The sequence below is a fragment of the Piliocolobus tephrosceles genome, chromosome 16, assembly GCF_002776525.5.
Source record: "Piliocolobus tephrosceles isolate RC106 chromosome 16, ASM277652v3, whole genome shotgun sequence".
Lineage (NCBI taxonomy): Eukaryota > Metazoa > Chordata > Mammalia > Primates > Cercopithecidae > Piliocolobus > Piliocolobus tephrosceles.
In genome coordinates, this window is record NC_045449.1 from 70,239,608 (window position 1) to 70,260,527 (window position 20,920).

A 20,920-nucleotide genomic window follows, 5' to 3' on the forward strand; every position below is an offset into this window, starting at 1 on the left:
CCAGGCTGGAGTGCAGTGGTGTGATCTCGACTCACTGCAACCTCCACCTCTCAGGTTCAAGCGATTCTTTTGCCTCCTGAGTAGCTGGGACTACAGGCATGTGCCACCACACCCGGCTAATTTTTGTATTTTTAGTAGAGACAGGGTTTCGCCATGTTGGCCAGGCTGGTCTCGAACTCCTGACCTCAAGTGATCCGCCTGCCTCAGCCTCCCAAAGTGCTGCGATTACAGGCATGAGCCACCATGCCCGGCCTATATATATATATATTTTTGGGACAGAGTCTTGCTCTGTTGCCCAGGTTGGAGGGCAGCGGCACCATCATAGCTCACTGGAGCCTCGACCTCCCAGGCTCAAGCAAGCCTTCTACTTCAGTGTCCTAACTAGCTGGGATTATAGGCATGTGCCACCACACCCAGCTCTTTTTTTGCAGAGACAGGGTCTTGCTGTGTTGCCTAGTCTGGTCTCGAGTTCCTGGGCTCAAGTGATCCGGCTGCCTCAGCCTCCCGAAGTGATATTACAGGCATGAGGCGACCGCACCCAGCCTCATTCTGAATTTAAAATCGCCATTGTCTAACGTTTCTCCATCAATCCCAGCATGTGTTTTCCTAACTCCTCATCCAGTCCCTCCCCTCTGTGCCATGACGCTCCTGCCTGCTGCTGTGTCTTCTGCAGAGCTCTCGGGTGAGCGGGGGGCGTTAACATCGCTTCCCTTTATACTCCAGGCTGTGCAGGGAGCCCACGCTGCTACAAGCCTGTTTTCAATGAGCTCTTTATGGGGCACTAGACCAGACTGTCGGAAACACTGATTCGTTTTCGTCCTCTCACAGGAAGCGGGCACTGCCTAGGCGGGCTGCTGATGCCAGGGAGACACTGTCCCCTGCTCACCCACATCAAAGAAAGCCCCCAGCCCTCAGAAGAGAGACCAAGAGTCCCGGCCTAAGGGGTGAAATGAAAACAGCCAGGGCCCCAGGGTTACCAGCAAGCCCTTTCTTGGGGCTGGCCCTTCCTATGTGCCTCTGACCACGGTGAGAGTGAGCCCGGTTCCTGGCCTTACTCCCTGTGATATTTTGGGCCCAGGAAGGAGGGGGTGGGGCCTGAGTCAAGGGCTGCACAGGCAGCAGCTGTGGCTCAGGAAGGAGCCCCTCTGGGAAGTGAAACTGTCCAGAAGGTGTCACATGGGCACATCTGTTGCCTGTGGCAGGACAGTGAGCCCCCAGGCCAGCCCCTTTACCTCAGGCAGCATGCTGTCCTGCTCGCCAGGGGCCTGGTTCTCTTTCTCAGGTGGCGGGATGGTGATGGAGAGGTTGGGTGGCTTCCGGCTCTGCAGGCGGCTGCTGGACACAGAGGACACGCTCCCGCCATTCTTGTCAGCAGAGGCCATTGTGGGCAGGCGGTGGGAGGGCTGGAATGGAGACCGAGAGAGCAGCGGTAGGCGGTGGAAGGGGTTGCGGGGTGTCAGGACCCTGATGCCAGGGCACGCAGCCCAGACCGAGAACCGACCTGCCTAAAGTTGGTTCAAACATCTCTGGGGGCCAGGCGTGGGGGCTCACGCCCGTAATCCCAGCTACTCGGAAGGCTGAGGCAGAATGGCTTGAACCCAGGAGGCAGAGGTTGCAGTGAGCTGAGATCGTGCCACTGCACTCCAGCCTGGCAACAGAGCAAGACTCTGTCTGAAAACAACACACACACACACACCCAAAAACAAACATCCCTGGGGACTAAACCCAGCCTGAACCAGGCTGAACCTCATGCCCAGTGGTTGGAGTGAGGTCTATTTCTGAACATCATTTGCATCCCGGACCATATGGGTCTGGGAGGTCCTCAACTTACTACTTCATTCAATTTCTGATCTCTCCGCTCCAGGCAAGAAACAAAGCCTGAAAAGAACACGAAGATGCAGGCCAGGGACGGTGGCTCACACCTGTAATAGTAGCACTTTGGGAGGCCGAGGTGGGCCAAGAGATGAGAAACCTACCGTGCTGGTCCCTGTCCTCCAGGGTCACTCAGTTTATTTTTCTTGTCTTTTTTCTGAGAGGTGGGGTCTCTCCATGTTAGCCAGGCTGGTCGGGAACTCCTGGGCTTAAGCCATCTGTCTGCCTCGGCCTCCCAAGTGCTGGGATTACAGGTACAAGCTCACCGCGCCCAACCCCAGTTCAGTTTTCAAAGATAACTAAAACTGGCTGGGCGCGTGGCTCATGGCTGTAATGCTAGCACTTTGGGACGCTGAGGCAGGTAGATCACCTGAGGTCAGGAGTTTGAGACCAGCGTGGCCAATGTGGTAAAACTCCGTCTCTACTAAAAATACAAAATTAGCTAGGAGTGGTGGCACATGCCTGTAATCCCAGATACTTGGGAGGCTGAGGCATGAGAATTGCTTGAACCCGGGAGGCAGAGGTTGCAGTAAGCCAAGATCATGCCACTGCGCTCCAGCCTGGGCGACAGAGCTAGACAATGTCTCAAAAAAAAAAAAAAAAAAAAGATAACTAAAACTGCCACCTGTCTGGCACTTTTCCCCCATAGTGAGAACATTGTTTAACAATAAAAGTGGCATATGCTCATTGAAAAAAAAAAAAAAAATCACACAGCCGGGTGCAGTGGCTCACACCTATAATTCCAACACTTTGGGAGGCCAAGGTGGATGGTTCACTTGAGGCCAGGAGTTCCAGACTAGCCTGGCCAACAAAGTGAAACTCCATCTCTACTAAAATACAAAAATCAGCCAGGCATAGTGCCTCATGCCTACAGTTCCACCTACTCCGGAGGCTGAGGCAGGAGAATCGCTTGAACACGAGAGGCAGGGATTGCTGTGAGTCAAGGTCATAGCACTGCACTCTAGCCTGGGCGACAGAGTAAGACTCCGTCTCAAAGAAAAAAAAAATTCAACTGGGCGCAATAGCTCACGCCTGTAATCCCAACACTTTGGGAGGCTGAGGCGGGGCAGATCACGAGGTCAGGAGTTCGAGACCAGCCTGGCCAACACGGTAAAACCCCTTCTCTACTAAAAACACGAAAAATTAGCCAGGCGTGGTGGCGGGCGCCTGTAGTCCCAGCTACTCGGGAGGCTGAGGCAGGAGAATTGCTTGAACGCGGGAGGCAGTGGTTGCAGTGAGCCGAGATTGTGCCACTGCACTCCAGGCTGGGTGACAGTGAGAGACTCCATCTCAACAAAAAGAAAAAAAAAATCAGTATTCTATAAAGCAGAACACGAGCACGTGACCCACCTTGCCCCCTACCCTCTGGAAAGCCTCTCTGGGCCTGGAAACTACATACTTCAAAATTTTACACATACTCGTAACTTGTTTTTTTTTTTTTTTGAGACAGGGTCTCACTCTGCGGCCCAGGCTGGAGTGCAGTGGTGTGATCTTGGCTCATTGCACCCTCCGCCTCCCAGGTTCAAGCAATTCTCCTGCCTCAGCCTCCCCAGTAGCTGGGGTTACAGGCATAAGCCACCATGCCCTGTCCACACTCTATCATTTTATCTGCATTGTAGACAAATTTCCCTGTTAACACATACAGATAGACCGTTTTTTTTTTTTTTTGAGATGGGGTCTCACTCTGTCACCCAGGTTGGAGTGTAGTGGTGCAATCTCGGCTCACTGCAACCTCCGCCTCCCAGGTTCAAGTGATTCTCCTGCCTCCGCCTCCTGAGTAGCTGGGATTACAGGCATGGGCCACCATGTCCGGCTAACTTTGTATTTTTAGTAGAGATGGGGTTTCTCCATGTTGGTCAGGCTGGTCTTGAACTCCTGACCTCAGGTGATCCACCTGTCTCAGCCTCCCAAAGTGCTGGGATTACAGGTGTGAGCCACCATGCCTGGCCCTAGGCCTCTGTCTTTTTTGATGAATGCAAAGATTTCATAGAGTGGAATGCACCAAGATTTACTTAAGTCCGGATTGCTGGTTATTTAGGATGTTTCCGGAATTTGAGACATGGGTCTGATGTTGCAACTAACACCCTTGCATACACCACATGTGCTTGTTTTAGTATTACAAGATCAAATTCTGGAAGCAGAATGGCTGGGTTGAAGGGTAAGTGCATTCCGAATTTCAGTGGCTCTTGCCCAGCACTCCATCTGGGGCTTTCCTGTGCGTATGCCGCCAGTCCCCAGTTCCCCTCTGACTCCACCAGAATTAACACCCTCTGCCTGTTTCCTTCTCTTCCTTTCATCTCTTGCTCTGCCCCATGACTGCCTTCTTGTTAAAACCCCTAGCTGTGGCCGGGTGCGGTGGTTCACGCTTGTAATCCCAGCACTTTGGGAGGCAGAGGTGGGCGGATCACCTGAGGTCGGGAGTTCGATACCAGCCTGACCAACATGGAGAAAGCCCATCTCTACTAAAAATACAAAAAACATTAGCTGGGCGTGGTGGTGCATCCCTGTAATCCTAGCTACCCTGGAGGCTGAGGCAGGAGCATCGCTTGAATCCGGGAGGCCGAGTTAGTGGTGAGCCGAGATCTCACCGCTGCACTCCAGCCTAGGTGACAGAGTGAGACTCTGTTTCAGGGGGAAAAAAAAAAAAAGAGTCGATGGCTTCACACACTGAAGCACTGTGTCCACACAGAAACCTGGACAGCAAGTGTCCGGCAGCACGGCTCTGCAGAGCCCGAGCAGGGAAACAGCACAAGTGCTCGTCAGCAGATGAAGGCACGAATATAAAATGTGATTGAGCCACACAATGGAGCATCCTTCAGCCATGAAAGGAAGGAAGTCCCAACAAAGCTACAACATGGGCGAGCCTTGAGAACATTGTGCCCAGGGACAGGAGCCAGTCACGGTGGCCACCTCTGCATGAGTCCATTCATATGAAAGCCCAGAATAGAATAGGGAAATCTACAGACAGAAGCAGGGTAGTGGTTCTTAGGGCTGGAAAGGTGGGGGGTGACAGCTAAAGGGTGCAGGCTTTCATTAGGGGGTGATGAAAGCAATCTAAAACTGTGGTGATGGTGGCACAATTTTGTGAATATGTATAAATATGTACATATACACACACACATATATATTTTTGAGACAGAGTCTTGCTCTGTCACCCAGACTAGAGTGCAGTGGTGCAATTCTGACTCACTGCCAACCTCCGCTTCCCAGGTTCAAGTGATTCTCCTGCCTCAGCCTCCCGAGTAGCTGGGAATACAGGCACAAGCCACCACGCCTAGGTAATTTTTGTATCTTTAGTAGAGATGGGGTTTCACCATGTTGGCCAGGCTATTCTGGAACTCCTGACCTCAAGTTTGCTTCAGCCTCTCAAAGTGCTGAGATTACAAGTGTGAGCCACCGTGCCCAGCCTCTGTGAATACATTAAAACCACGGAGGGTTGGGAGCGGTGGTTCATGCCTGTAATCCCAGCAATTTGAGAGTTTCAGGCAGGAAGATCACTTGAGCCCAGGAGTTCAAGACCAGCCTGGGCAACATAGTGAGACTCCATCTGTACAAAAAAATTAAAAAATTAGCCAGATATGGTGGTGCATGCATATAGTCCCAGCTACTCAGGAGGCTGAGGCAGAGGGATGGCTTGAGCTTGGAAGGTTGAGGCTGCAGTGAGCCATGATCTCGCCACTGCACTCCAGCCTGGACAACAGAGTGAGACCCTGTCTCAAAAAATAAATAAATAAATAAAAACACTGATGATCCACTTTAAATGGGTGAATCGACTGGTGTGTGAATTCTCTCTCGGTGAAGCAGGTGCTCCATAATGTTGGGCCTCTGAATGAGCCAGTCCAGAGACTGTCCCAGACCATCACACAGCGGACGGGCTGGCTCTTCTCAGCCTCCTTGTTGCGGTTCAAGTGCCCTCCTGCCCCACCTTGAGCAGTGCCGGTCCCACCTCACCTCCCTTCCTGGTTTTTTTTTCTTTTTTTTGAGACAGAGTTTTGCTCTTGTTGCCCAGGCTGCTATGCGATGGCACAATCTCGGCTCACTGCAGCCTCTGCCTCCTGGGTTCAAGCGATTCTCCTGTCTCAGCCTCCCGAGTAGCTGGGATTACAGGCATGCACCACCATGCCCAGCTAATTTTGTAATTTTAATAGAGACCAGGTTTCTCCACCTTGGTCAGGCTGGTCTCAAACTCCCGACCTCAGGTGATCCACATGCCTCGGCCTCCCAGAGTGCTCGGATTACAGGTGTGAGCCAGCGTGCCTGGCATTTTCTTTTTTTTTTTTTTTTGAGACGGAGTCTCAATCTGTAGCCCAGGCCGGAGTGCAGTGGCATGATCTCGGCTCACTGCAACCTCTGCCTCCCAGGTTCGAGCGATTCTCCTGCCTCAGCCTCCCAAGTAGCTGGGACTACAGGTGCATGCCACCATGGCCAGCTAATTTTTTTGTATTTTTAGTAGAGATGGGGTTTTGCCATGTTGGTCAGGCCAGTCTTGAACTCCTGACCTCAGGTGATCCACTCACCTCGGCCTCCCAAAACGCTGGGATTACAGGCGTAAGCCACCGCGCCCATCCCTTCCCTGCCCTTACTCCTCCCTGTCGCTCCCTGAATTAACTTGCTTCATTCACTGTCTACCGCTGTTCGGATAGAGTGTGTGGACCCCGCAGGAGGCATCTGGATGTGGCCACAGCAGTCAGTGGCCTGGGTCCAGCCGCCCAGCCGCCCAGCCGCCCAGCTTCCTACCTTCGAGTCTGAGTTTGCCTGCGGCTTCCTGGGTCTTGCTGTGAAGGGCTTTAGAGCATGTTCTTGTCTTCTCCTTGCTCTGTACAGATGCTCCGGCGTCAAGCCTCAGTATGTGGAAGGGTCGACGGACAGATAGGTGGCTGCAAGGATGGATAGACAGCTCCAGGCCATGCGGTGCAGCTTCCAGCTGTGGCTGGAAGAAAGGAGGGCGGGTTCCAGGGAGCATGCCCACCACTGAGTGCTTTAACCTTCCTGACCTCAGTCTTCCCATCTGTAAAATGGGGCCAATTCCACCTGCCTTACTGGTGAGGGATTAAAGGTGCTAATCAGGCATCTCCGAGTGCCAAGCAGCAAGGGGCACTGGCCTCAGGATGTTTACAGTCAATCACCTAACAACAGTCCTCTGGTCTGAGAACCTGATTGGAATGGGACATTAAAGTCAAGATGGCCCCTGTTATTTTTCTCAATATTACTTGAATGGTACAGAAACATTTAACTTTCGGCCAGGTGCAGTAGCTCACACCTGTAATCCCAGCACTTTGGGAGTCTGAGGCAGGTAGATCACCTGAGGTCCAGAGTTCGAAATCAGCCTGGCCAACGTGGTGAAAAACCATCTCTACTAAAAATACAAAAATTAGCTGGGCATGGTGGTGCACACCTTTAGTACCAGCTACTCGGGAGGTTGAGGCAGGAGAATTGCTTGAACCTGGGAGGCGGAGGTTGCAGTGAGTTGAGATTGTGCCATTGCACTCCAGCCTGGGCCACAAGGAGACTCTGTCTCAAAAAACAAACAAAACCACGTATTTTTGGGCTGGGCGCAGGGGCTCACGCCTGTAATCCCAGCACTTTGGGAGGCCGAGGTGGGCAGATTATGAGGTCAAGAGTTCGAGACCAGCCTGGCCAACATGGTGAAACCCCATCTCTACTAAGAATTCAAAAATTAGCCAGGGCTGGGTGCAGTGGCTCATGCCTGTAATCCCAGCACTTTGGGAGGCTAAGGCGGGTGGATCATGAGGTCAAGAGTTTGAGACTGGCCGGGCGCGGTGGCTCAAGCCTGTAATCCCAGCACTTTGGGAGGCCGAGACGGGTGAATCACGAGGTCAGGAGATCGAGACCATCCTGGCTAACCCGGTGAAACCCCGTCTCTACTAAAAAATACAAAAAACTAGCCGGGCGAGGTGGCGGGCGCCTGTAGTCCCAGCTACTCGGGAGGCTGAGGCAGGAGAATGGCGTAAACCCGGGAGGCGGAGCTGGCAGTGAGCTGAGATCCGGCCACTGCACTCCAGCCTGGGCGACAGAGTGAGACTCCGTCTCAAAAAAAAAAAAAAAAGAGTTCGAGACCAGTCTGGCCAACATAGTGAAACCCCATCTCTACTAAAAATACAAAAAAATTAGCCGGGTGTGATGGCAGGCGCCTATAATCCCAGCTACTCAGTAGGCTGAGGCAGGAGAATCACTTAAACATGGGAGGCAGAGGTTACAGTGAGCTGAGATCGTGCCATTGCACTCCAGCCGGGGCGACGGTGCGAGACTCTGTCACAAAACCAAAACCAAAACCAAAAACAACAAAATAACTAGCCAGGGGTGGTGGCACATGCCTGTAATCCCAGCTACTAGGGAGGGTGAGGCAAGAGAAGTGCTTGAATCTGGGAGGTAGAGGTTGCAGTGAGCTGCGATTGCACCACTGCACTCCAGCCTGGGTGACAGAGCAAGACTCAGTCTTGAAACAAAACAAAACAAAACAAAAGAACCCCACATATTTAACTTTCAAAGTCCAGAAATTACTAGCTGCCTTCTGATACTTAAGGCAAAGTTCAAATGATCCGGAAGTATTTTGTTGCTTTGATTAGTAATTTATTGAAGGTAAAAGCCATACAACATAAAATCAACCATTTTAAAGCACAACACCCAGGGGCGTTCCTGTTTGTTTTTAAGACGTCCTGACCAGGTCCTCCTTTGAGGGGAACCCCAAGGTGCCAGAATCCCTCTCGAGGCCAGGCAGGATTAAGTTCTTAACTCTGCTGGGCCTTGTTTGGGCCTTTACATGCATTACCCTTCCGAACACCTTCCAGGAGGCGTTAGCGTCTCTTCCATTAGATGGTGAACGGAGGCTCGGGGGGGTTCAGTAACTTGGCCAAGCTCACATAGCCAAGAAAGTGTGCAGCTAGGATGCCCGATGTCTGGCTCCAGGGCCTGGGGGCTCCTAGGGGACGGGCTCCCTCCTGCCCTAAGACTGGGGCTAGAAGACCCCCCTCTCAGGGAGCCAGAGAGGGAACTTGGTCCAGCATTCCAGTGCTTTCCAAACAAAGCTCCTCAGAGGCCTGGGGGTCCCCAGAGGTGCCTAAGGGGCCACTATGGGGCAAACCAGAGGCTGGGGAGTAGCCCAGGCCCCCCAGTGATTCCATCAAGCAATGTTCCTTGATCCCCTACATATTTGGGACATTTGGGGAGCAGAATGCTGGGTGCAGAGGAGAAATACTGAGGCAGAGCTAGGATGTCTCCCGCTTCTTTAAGGCTAGTCCGGCAGTGCTGGCTTCACCTCCTTCCATCCCGAAGTGCTAGGACGTCTTGACCCCACGCCCCAGGGCAGACTGCCCGGCCGAGTATGACGAGGTCCTCAGAGATCAATCCACTGGGCTGGGTTGGTGCCAAGGAGCCCTGGCAGCCACACCGGGACCCCACTCGGTTGAAGCTGTGGCCAGGTCCCCTCATCCTGAGCCTGCTCTGGGGACAGCTCCAAGATAACAGCCTCACCTGGGACCTCTGCAGGAAAAGTTCATAGTTTGGCCTCCTTTGGGTCCAGGGTACACCAAGAGGGCATGGGGAGGGCACTGCCCTGGGGAACTGGCATTGGGGGATGGGAGGCAAGTAGTGGAAGGAGCCGGGTGCAAGGGTGGGGCCTCCAGACTCCAGTTCAGTTAAGGTTGCCAAGCAGGTAGGATCTTTCTGGAACTCAGATCTGACCACGCCTCCCTGGAGGTCCCTTCAGGCTGGCCCTCCCTGCCACACCCTCACCAGACAAACCACATCCCTGTGCCATCCCCAAGCTCTCACCTCCACTCATCTGAAGTGTTGCGCCTGGCACACAAGGCTCCACCTTCCCTGCCTGGCCAAGCCCTACTAGGAAAGTGAAACGTCACCTCCAGAGAGAATCAGTCACTTTATTGCCTGCTTTCTCCAGCATCTCGCAGATTTACCTATGTGTAGGAGTCCCCTACCCAACCCCGGGCAGCCCAGGATTCTGCATCCAGTGGGCCCTCATCAATGGCTGACTGAATGGGAAGCGGAAGCTAGTGAGAGGGTGGGGATGGGGGTGGTCAGTCAGTCCATAGCAGCCCTAGACGGAAGTGGTCTCCCCCATCCTGCAGCTGCTCCAGAAAGCAGCCCCCTTTGGAGGGCTCCACTGAGAGCTCCTACCCTGATGGCTGTGCCCCCTCAGCAGGGCCAGGATGGAGGACGCTACATGCTGTGCCAGGATAAGTATCCAGTGGACCTCCCCACTAGACTCCCCACCTAGCTCCCTAGCCCGCCGCAGGCACTGCTTTTGGATCTGGGGTTCTCTCCAGCCAGCCTCCCTATCCCAAGGCCAGGCCATCCCAGCTGAGACCCCCGCCCAGGATCCACTGCACTGCTGGCATCTGTGCCAACCTCCTGATGACAGAGGCTCCCAAAACCCACACTGTGGGAGAGGAGAGCCTGGTCAGCCCCAGGGCAATCGGTGGGGGGTGGGGGTTCCAAAGACAGGTGGCCTGAGACCAGAGAGCAGAGACAGGACCGAGGCGGGTGGGCACGTCTTCCTGGACAGGAGCCTGGCATCAGGAGCACCGTCTGAACCACAGAGCACAAGAGGCCTGGGCGGTGGTCCGACAGCAGCTACACTCTCCGGTCTCAGTTCCCTTCTCTGAGGGAATGGGATAATGTCGGAGCCCAGCTCCGACACCTATGAAGCCTAAACATGGAGTATGAAAGCATGATCACACCAGCCGCTTTCCACCATTGAGATCAACTGCCTCCAACTCGTGCAGAAGTTGGGGTAGGGGTGCAAAAGCCCAGTCCCCTCCTTGGGGCTCAACGGGGAAAGGAGTGGAGACTGTTAGACCCACTCTGGCCTTCAGCATGGCTCAAGTCCAGATGGCAGGAACCACACAGGAAAAAAGTCCTGGCGAGCTGGAGCCGCCCCAAACAGCACTTGTCTCCGAGCCCTAGAAATGCTTGCTCACTGCAGGGGAAATGGTGACACCCTGGGACCAGGCTTCCTCCTGGCCCGCAGTCACATCCGCCGCTGTCTCTCTAAGACCCCCAGGCCCACCTCCGCACCCAGCCCACAGGCGGAACACTGCCACCTGCCCAGCCAGATCCTGGCCTCACTGTGGCCAACCCCGGAGAAGGGCCTTCAGCCCCAGCCCAGCTGGGAGATGCCAAAGGGACCTGAGGAGAGGGACTGGGGCTTAGGGTGGGACAGACTCTATTTCCTCCTCCTTTAGGGTGGGGCGGAGAAATCCTGAGAAAAAGTGAAGTGCAGAGTTCAGATCACCCCCAGGTCCCATGGGCTGAGGCCTCTGTACACTCCCCTGCCCAGGCTCAGGGCCTCCCCCACTGCAGATAGCTCTGGAGATAGCATAACCCAGCTAGCAGCAGCGGAGCTCAGGCACATCCAACAGAAATGCAGACTCAGATACCATTTACCACTGCTGCCCAGAGAATCCGGTTTCCCCACAAAGGGTGGGGCTGGGCACTCCCAACCAAGCCTGTCCTGCACAGCTGGGTAAGCAAGGCCACCCCCCAGGGAGGTCCCCAATAAAGCCCTACCAGCCAGCCCAGGCAGGGTACAAGGGTCCCCCCACCATGCAGACTGTACAAGCCACACTCCTTCACGCAGGCCCAGCCTACTGCCCCTCCCAACTCCCCCAGGTGCAGTTCCCTCTCTCTCTCCACCTGGTGCCACCAACCTCCCTACACTCCCCACCCCCACACAAGTGGGTTTCTAGAGGCTCCGAGTCTTGCTAATGAAGGAAGGGTGCAGTCCCCACAAGCCCTGGGCTCTATGGGCTTTAGGGGGCGGGGCAGGGAGAGCGTGGCAGGTGCAGCCCAGAGGAAAACAGGCAGAGGCCTGACGCAAGGGCTTAGCCTGCATGTGGCCAGAAATGGGGACAAAGGGGTGGGACAGGCCCTTGGATAAGGAGTAAGCAGCCTCTTCCCCTCCAGACAGGAAAGAGGGAGACCACTATTACCCACTGGATATGATCAGGAAGTTTAGGGGACCTCCTGAAGGGAGGGGCTCTAGCCACCTGAAGAGAGGAAGTGGGGAAACCAGCCCCTGGGCCGGAAGCTGCTTCCAGCCTGGCTCCGGAGCTGCGGGTGGGCGCAGCGAGTCACCGGTGTCCCCGGGAGTGGGCAGTCAGGACAGAAGGAGGGCAGTGGGAGGCTTGGGGCCACGTCTTCCCGGTTGAATCACAGGATGCTAGGGTGAGGGCTGGGGACGAGGAAACTGCTTCTCTCCCCAGCTTCCCTGCCATAGAAACTGAAACTCATTTTCCCTGCCTGTGGCCCTGCTGGGAACCAGGGCATTTTTAGAAAGCAGCAAAGAGGAAGCTGGGCCTCACCCACTGTGCAATCCCCAGTAAAACCCGTGGTTCTGCTGACCCCGGGGTTTCTCCAGCCCCAGAGGCCCGGAAGGACAGCTCATGGGACAACTGTCCTCACATCTCCCCATGCATCCCCAAGTTGGGCCTCACGTAGCCAGTGACGCTGCCCTGCACACTTCCTTGCCCTGGCAAGAGGTAGAAGGGGCAAGAGTAAAGGGCAGGAAAGTGGCAAGAAGGCTGGCTGGGGGCCTGGGGGCAGGATTTGGGGACAGTCATGAGAGACAAAATAGGAGGGTGGCATAAGCTGCGGCGTGAGCTCCACCGGCAGAGTTAGCAGAGGGGAGAGGGGTTGGGGACTCTGAGGGTGGGATGCCTAAGCTGTCTGTCTCCAGGAGCCAAACAGGAGCTGCTCTCCCTCCCTTTCAGTTCCACCTCCCCAGAGGCCGGAGCTGGTGGCAAGTGGGCGCAGACACGATCTCAACCCACTCCGCCGGTACATGCTTCAGCCCACAGCCGCTGATGGAGAGAAACAAAACGGCCTGTGGGTTCACACACCTCCCCAGACATCCCACTGACAGCGGGCCCTGGCCCAGAGAGCCGTTTCTTTCTCCTCCTCGCCCCTCCAGGGCTTGCCCCAAACTCATTTCAGAAGATCAAGAACCCCCAAGGGCAGGTTCAGGGGCTTGACCATCCCCTGACTTCTTTGGGCTTTTTCCCATCAGGCCCCAGGCTCTGGGCTCCCTTTAACCTGGTTAGAGTGGCTGGGGTGTCATAAGCCAACCACAGACACGGGAAGCGGGCGCTGTGCTCCAGGGAGCCACCAAGATCAGGGTGTGAGAGTGTGAACCTGCGTGTGTGTCGCGGGGGACTGGGGGGTGACATGTCATGTTCTTAGGGTGGTGCAGCCTGGCGCCCCCTCTGCACCAACCATCTGGGTTTTCTCAGGACCCGCTGCCAGCGGGGATGGCAGAGATACAAACGCCCCTCCTCTGCTGGGGTTCCCGGTCCAGGAAGTAGGCTGAGCTGGGGGTGCCCGAGCCCTGCATCCCCAAAGCCCAAGGTGCAGCAGTTGCTGGCAAGATACAGGGGAGGGCATCAAAGGAGGTGGCAGTGCAGCCAGGCCTCTTGAGCTGGACACAGTGCCGGGTCCCACCCACTACAGTGCCCTCCCCTGGAAATTTCTGGATTTCAAAAGCTGCTGGTGGAGGCTGGGCACAGTGGCTCACGCCTGTAATCCCAGCACTTTGGGAGACTGAGGTGGGCGGATCACCCGAGGTCAGGAATTCTGGACTAGCCTGGCCACCATGGTAAAACCCCATCTCTACTAAAAATACAAAAATTAGCCAAGCGTGGTGGCAGGTACCTGTAATCCCAGCTACTCAGGAGGCTGAGGCAGGAGAATCACTTGAACCTGGGAGGCGGAGGTTGAAGTGAGCTGAGATCACGCCACTGCCCTCCAGCCTGGGCGACAGAGCAAGACTCCATCTCAAAAAACACACAAACAAAACAAAACAAAACAAAACAAAGCTGCTGGTGGAGGCAGGCAAGTGGCAGCAGCTGGGCAGGGATACAGGTGCCTTCCACATCCCAGGGAAGACACAGCCGCTCCCAAGCCTGGGGCTGGACTGCAGGCTTCGGGGCAATGAAGGGAAGGGGGCACGCGCAGCCGCTGGACCCCAGTTCTCCTGCTCCCTCAGCATCATTGTGAAGGGGAGGAGTTAGAAGTGGCCCCTGGGGCCCAAAAGGCCCTGTCCATTTGGGGTCAGACACCAGGACACTGGAAGGTTTCCAGGGTGGGGTGTGCACCACACAGTGCCACAGCAACACAGGCTCGGTGGGCACTGCCCTTTGCTGCAAACATTCATGAAAGTCCGCCTCTTGCATCCTGGCAGCTGAGTTTTCATGGGCTGTTGGACGCAGCGGCAGTCCAGCACAAGCCCAGCGGTTGGGGCAGGATGGGACGCAGCCTGGGGTCTGCGTGAGAGGTCCAGTTCACTCCTGCTGGAGCTCCTTGACACTAAGGTGTGACCAGGCCATTTCCATTTGTGACTGCCCCATGTACACAGACAGGGCTCTGTCCTGCACTTAAAAAGTAGGAGCCTGCCCGATTTCCACCTGCCTCCCGATGGTGAAAATCTGGCCCGATAGCGGAAGACAGGGTCATAGGCCCGTCTCTAACCGCTGTGTGATCTTGCGCTAGCCACTGAACATCTCTGGGCCTCAGTCTGTGTATGCATAGGATGCTAGTATCTTCCCAGGGTCTAAGATCTAGGTGACTATGTCATCATGAATGCGGGCTTACCCCAGGAGCAGCTCAGCTGAGGTGCAAGGCCTCACTTACTGTCTAGAGAGGTAAGCACCTTGCCCAGTGTCACCCAGCCAGAAATAGGCCTGGGCTGGCTGGGTGTGAGCATGCAGAGCCCAGGGAGCTGACGGCGGCCCTGGCCCGCCCTTGACACACTCAGAGCACTTCTGGAGGCCCAGTTCTGCCCCTGGCTGCATGGAGTCCCTCAGCAGGGAGGGAAAATGCCAGGCAGACACTTTTGAGCTTGTAAACAGTCATTAAGGAATGAATAAACCTAATTTCCCAGATCCTTGCCCTGGGGCTCCCTGCTTCCCAGGGAAGAGGCTGGCCCTAGCCCCAGTGGCTGCCAGGGTTTCAGGACACCTGGACACCAGCCCACCAGGTTGCTCGTCCCAAGCAGGCCTGCAAAGCCAACCGCTCATGGCCTGCACCTTGCTTTGGGGCAGCGTGGGGCTCTCTTGCTGAGGAATGAGGAGGGACAAGGGGCCAGAGACAGGACTCAAACCTGCCTTGGCCACCTACCTGCTGGGAGACTTTGGGCAAGTGGGTGCTGCGGAGCCTGCCTCCTCTGCTGTGAGATGGAGCGATGCCCCACCATGGAGGGAGCCAGGGAAGATGACAGCAGATATGAATGGACGCTGCCTGGCACACACCCAACGCCCAGTTGGAAGCTTCTTTTATTCCTGGCTGAGCTCTGCCACGATCGCTCACTGAGTCTCTGTCTGAGCCATGAGCCCCACAGGGGACAGATCTCTATCCGACAGGTGGGGAAACTGAGGCTCAGAGAGATGAAGTCACCTAGCCAAGGTCCCACAGTTAGGGAGTGGTGGGGCTACAACCCCAGCCAGGGCCCTGCGCTCTTAACCTCCACACTCTGCAGCCTCCTGCCACCCTGGAACTGGTGAGGGGCAGGGGTAAAAGAACAGGTGAGGACTCTGAGTGTTTGGGGTGCTGGAGTGAGTTCCGCATGCAAAGGCCTTTAATTCATGAAGAAGGGACAGCACCTAACTGCCTGGGTGGCACTGCTCAGCTTGCAAAAGACTTTTACAAACATGAGCTCATTTAATTGAGGCTGAGGGTGAGAGGCAGCTGTCATCATCCTCATGGGCGGGCAAGGTCAAAAGGGCTTAGGCCAGGGTTCAAAGTCCTGTTTCCACTCCAAACTCCACAGCACATCCTCAACCCTCCTCTTCCAGATCTCTCTTTTTTTTTTTTTTTTTTTTTTGAGACGGAGTCTCGCCCTGCCGCCCAGGCTGGAGTGCAGTGGTGTGATCTCGGCTCACTGCAACCTCCACCTTCTGAGTTCAAGCGATTTTCCTGCCTCAGCCTCCCGAGTAACTGGGACTGCAGGTGCCCGCCACCACACCCAGCTAATTTTTTGTATTTTTAGTAGAGACGGAGTTTCACCATGTTAGCCAGGATGGTCCCCATCTCCTGACCTTGCGACCGCCCGCTTCAGCCTCCCAAAGTGCTGGGATTACAGGCACGAGCCACTGAGCTCGGCCCCAGATCTTCTTACGGCTACATGGAGCTGACAACCTGGGGAGCCTTGGCGGAGATCAGGGCAGGAAGCCATCCCCGCAGCACCTGCTGGCACAGGGTTGGGGGCCACACGGGGGAGGCAGAGGAGAAAACCAAGACTTGAGGTAGCTTTACCCTGCTCCCAGCCCCAGGAACCTACGCCAGGGAAAGAACAGCTGAGGGGCACCAACTCCATGATCTGCTCCCCACCCCACCGTCAGTGACACACACACGGGCAGGCCAGGAAAACCCCCAGGCAGAGGTCAACAGTTCACACCCAGATGGAAACCCACCCTCGTTTCCCTTGGCCACCAAGGCACTGAGGTCCCCCTACCCCAGACACACTCCTACAGAATAACAATAACAACAACAGCAACAGTGCCACTGCTCCATATGCATGTTCCTGTCTAGTCCTTGACAGCCCATGAGGCAGGGCCTTGGCCATCTCCCAAGGCTGTGCTATGGACTGGCAGCCACACCCCTACCTGAAGCCACCCTAACACCGTTATCACGACGGCTCCCCTCACTGCTCCTGCCATGGCCGGGCACTGCACTGAAGGCTGCACACCTTCGCCACGGGAATCCTCACCTCACGCAACCCTCCAGGTAGATTACTGTTAGTGACCCCACTGTGCAGCTGGGGAAACTGAGGCACGGGCTAGTTAAGTGACCCCGTCCTATTGAGCACACACATGGATGACTATGCCTGGCAGCCCCTGGGCCTTGGCCCAGCTCCTGAAGTTTGGAATCCTCCTCCATCCTTTTCCACTGGTCACAAGGTTCCCCTCACACTCCAAACAGTGTCTCTGGCCCACCTTCCGCGCTGCCCACTGGGCTGAAACCACTTTCCTGGAGGAGCCGGGCATTGGGGCTGGAACTGCCTTCCAGTGGCTTTTGGACCACAAACAACTCCCAGTCGGGCGCCTGGATACATTTGCTGAAGGAGGGGCCGTGGACATGGTGGCGCTTTGTACTTCCCAGAAGATGTATTTTTCTTTACACCCATCCAGGTCTCCTGGGAGGCAAAACGACGTTCCAGGCAGGCTTGGTTTCCCTGTGAAGCTGCCCGTGCCCTGAGAGCTGTCCCTGACTAGCCACCACCACTGCCGAGGTCAGCCTGCACTTGGGCAGGCGCAGACGTCCCTGCCACTCCTCCCCCAGCCTGGCTCAGCTAGATAGGAAACCGGGAGCTGCTTCCGACAGCCAGTGCAGCCGGTGCAGATGCGTGAGCTCACTCTGGAAACCCCCTGGGGCAGACAGGCCAGTGCCGAGGCCTGCTCCAGAGTGCGTGGCACAGAGATCTGAGCAGAGTGTGGAGGGGGAGAGGCAGCCAGGAGGGCACACGTCTTCCCTGTGCTTTGCCAGCGGCAGGCGGGGGCCAGGCCCAAAGGGAAGCACCAGGAGGCTGAGCCATGCCACTCGGACACTCACAGGCAGGTGTGCGCAGCTTCTTGACTTCTGCTGTCATCTGTCACCTTGTCGGGGGCAGAGTTTACACAGCAAGGAGGACAGAAACCTTGCTGGAGAGGCCACCGCAGTATCCAGAGCTGAGGCCACAGCAAAAATAGCACCACTGACCCCAGAGCAGGACTTGGGTCCCAGGTCACCCAAAGCATTTGTAGTGTGATTTTTTTCCTCCTCTTACAGGAACAAAAGTCCCCCTCCTAGGCTGGAGAGAAAGAGAGTGTTTGTTTGTGTGTGTGTATTTCTGTGTGTGTGTCTCGTGTGTGTGTGTGTGTGTGTGTGTGTGTGTCTACACCAGATAGAGACAGGTAGGAGTCACTGAGGGTTTGTTTGTGAGGCTCTTGGGCTGGGCCTGAGGGTGGGCAACTGGGTTCACACCTGAGCTCCACCGCTGACTTTCTGAACAACTTTGTCTAAGTCTGGGTGCTCAGCCCTGTCCCTCAAGAGGCTCACAGCAATGGAGGCCACTTTTGTTTTTTGTGTAAATGAAAAGGTGGGAGTTTCACTTCGGCCTTTTACAGTCGAGAGACCAAAAAAACAAAAATAAAAAAAAAAAAAAACAAACAAAACCCCACCAACACCAGCAAAAAGAAGCCAAGCTCGAAAACCTCCACCAGGGCTCCCAGGCAAGAAGGCCAAGTCCGGAAGTGAACAGACGGGTGTAACGGCTACTGCAAGAAAACGGGGAGGGAGGGCAGCGAAGTAGCTCTGGCTCCTGGGCACGGACGTGGCTGCTTCATCCGATCCTCTACCACTGTGCCAGCCACCCCTCCTTGTTGCCAGAAAATTGGAAGTACATTCCTCCAGCCCAACACAAACAACTCTGAGTCATCCCTACCGGGGGGCCGCCTGGCCTGTGCTTTGATGTCTCCCATCTCTCACCTCTGCTCAGCTAACACCACAGCCAGGGTGCTCCCACCTCGCCAGCAGCTGGGCCCACTCCAGGGCTCGTCCGCTAACCCAGGGTGCCCTCTTTATTGCAGGAGGAAAGCAGCCTGGGGAGCTTCCAGGAATTAGGAGCCCTGATAGTCCTTGGATGTCGCTTTCAAAAGGTGTACATCATTGGAGGAGTTAGGTGTGAGTTCAGAAGGGAAAATTCCAGCAGGTCACATGGTATCAGGCACCCATGCCAGCCTCAGCAATTCAGCTTTGGGAAAATCTATGGGAACAGAGTTCATCCTTTGCCCACCCTTCCAGCCCAGGGATATTTGAGCTCAAGGGCTGCCTCGGCCCAGCCTTCCTGGCAGACTGCCCTGGGGTTAAGCACTCCAGGCCTCGGCTGCGACGGGGTCCCCTGTTCCCAACCTCTACCCCACAGCACCCAGACCAGCTTCCTGCAGGGCCAGTGGAGATCGGGAACGGTGGTGGTTCATGGCACCAAAGGAGGACTCTTGCAAGGGGAATAAGTGTCCTCACACCGCCTTACCCCTTATCTCATTCAGGTTTATTTCAAGTTCCTCTCCTAACCACTCAGGAAAACTGAGGTAGTTTCCCCAGTGAGGGAGCATCATTGAGAAGGAACCTGACGGACCAGGTGCTGCGCAGGGTTTCTCAGCCTCAGCACGGCACAGCACAGCACTTTGGGCTGGATAATTCCTCCAGACTGTCCTGTGCCCTGAAGATATCTGGTGGCGTCCCTGGCCTCTACCCACTACCTGCCAGTAACAACACTCACTTCCCCTCCCAAGTGTGTGACACCCAAAATCACTCCAACATTGCCAAATATCCCATGGCAAGCAAAGTCGCCCCTGGTTGAGAACCACTGCTCTAAAACACGCCTCCCTTTCCACTCCACTCCCTGCCCTACAGACAGTGATGGTCAAATAAGACAGATGCTGGTCTCATTATTTTACCAGCAAATGGCACACACTGGGGGCCTGATGCCAGCCGCCCAGGCAATAGCAGCCTCTCCCCATGTGGGGTCAGCTCCCCCCGCCTTCTGCACCTCAGACACACCTGCTGCCACCCTCTCAGTAGCTCCAACCCTAGAGCCCCCTCTGTTAATCTTTCATGGAATGGGGCAGGACCAAAACCCAGGCTTCCTTTGCGCCCTGGCGTGGGAGTGGGGCGGGGTCTGTACCCCAGGGGACTCATCCGTCTCTAACCCAATGCCCTGGGGGAACATCCGAGGGGTTAAATACGGTAAAAGGCAAGCCCAAGCCAACCTTCCCCAGCCCCTCCATCCAGAAGTCAGGACTCCTGGGCCCAATTTCTGAGCTCCGGTCCAGCCCCGCTGTGTGAGTCCGGCTCCCTCATCCCCATACCCGCACCTGTTTCCACCTTGGCCGGCTCAACTAACAAACTTCGGCCTCCGATTGCCCGGTGCTCTCCCGGGAGAAAACGGAGGGGAGAGAAGGGTCTGAAGTGCACGCACTTCTGGGACGCAGGCGGGACTGCCCTGGGCAGTCCCCTCTCTTCCTCCGGAGGTTTAAACCTCTGCCCAATCGTCTTGCCCCTACATCTGGCGCCCCGTTGCCCAAGGACCCCTTAGGCGTCCTGTTCGAGCCGAGCCCTAGGGGCCAGCAGACCGGGTCCAGCGGCCCAGCCGGCGCCTTCTGAGCCAGCCCGGGCCTCCAGCCGAGCCCACGTGGGACCCAGGCGCTCCGCAGGGCGGGCACCGGGCACAGGGCACCCTCCCTGGCCGCGCACCACCGCTCCAGGGCAGTCTCGGGCACAACCTCGGGACCCTTCCAGCGCCTGTGGCTGGGCTGCCGTGAGCCCTGCCCCGCTCGTCGCCCCGCGCTCACCTCCCTGCGGCCCCAAGTCCCCGGGACGCAGCTCCGTGCGGCGCCTGCGAGCGGCTGGGCGGTGGCTCCTCGGGGGCGGGGCAGCGGCGCTCCGCCTCTTCCCTACCTGCGCGCGGGCGGTCGGGGGGCGGGGCCCGGCTCCTGGGGGCGGGGCCGGGCTCCTGGGGGCGGGGCCTGCCGGACGCAGCCTTTGCTCTGTCTGCTTCCTGGGTTCCCGCCTCCGCCTTCCACCCAGCTGGGTCCCCGCCTGGGCAGAGCCCTGTTTTCGCCCGAGCTGGTTTCTTCAGGGCGCCGTCCTTTCCCTCTTGGCGTCCTCACTCCACCCCAGACCGAACACGTCATCTAGGTCTGGATTGCTGTCTTCAAGTTGTCTCTCCCCCTCAAGAAAAAGCACCCAATCTCCCATCCCCTTCCTCTAGCGCCCTCATCCTCAGGCCAGGTGGGCCTGTTCCCTTGACCCTTTTAGTCTCTAGTCACACTCTATCCGGGAAGCTGGGCCTGAACACCTCCCCCTCCTGGACCCCGAGGCCTCTCCCCTAGCTCTGCTGTGCCCTTGGGTTGGGAACCGCCTCTCCGTGGAGGTCCTATCTGCATTTGCCCTGTAGCTAAGGCCAACATTTTTGACTCCTGCCGCCCCCACCCCCGCAAACACCCCGTAGAAGCATTGACAGAACCCATCCAGCTCTGGC

At 56.3% G+C, this 20,920-nt stretch overlaps 1 protein-coding gene across 5 annotated transcripts in view; it reads right to left on the reverse strand.

Moving 5' to 3' along the window:
* Positions 1-20,325, reverse strand: part of RHBDF2 (rhomboid 5 homolog 2) — a 29,546-nt gene extending 9,221 nt beyond the window's left edge. For 2 of the 5 annotated variants that reach the window (XR_002731546.1, XM_023211734.2), the window contains exons 1-3: positions 20,232-20,325; positions 6,610-6,802; positions 1,233-1,403 (exon numbers count right to left, since the gene is read on the reverse strand). Coding sequence is in view for 4 of the 5 variants with exons in the window: in XM_023211734.2 (XP_023067502.1) it covers positions 1,233-1,382 (150 nt within the window). In the remaining variant the exon portion in view is untranslated. Of the gene's footprint in view, positions 1-1,232; positions 1,404-1,501; positions 1,660-6,609; positions 6,803-20,231 lie in introns of those variants that run through there. The other 3 variants (XM_023211735.1, XM_031934251.1, XM_023211736.2) reach the window with 3 other exon arrangements.
* Positions 20,326-20,920: the final 595 nt, after the last annotated feature.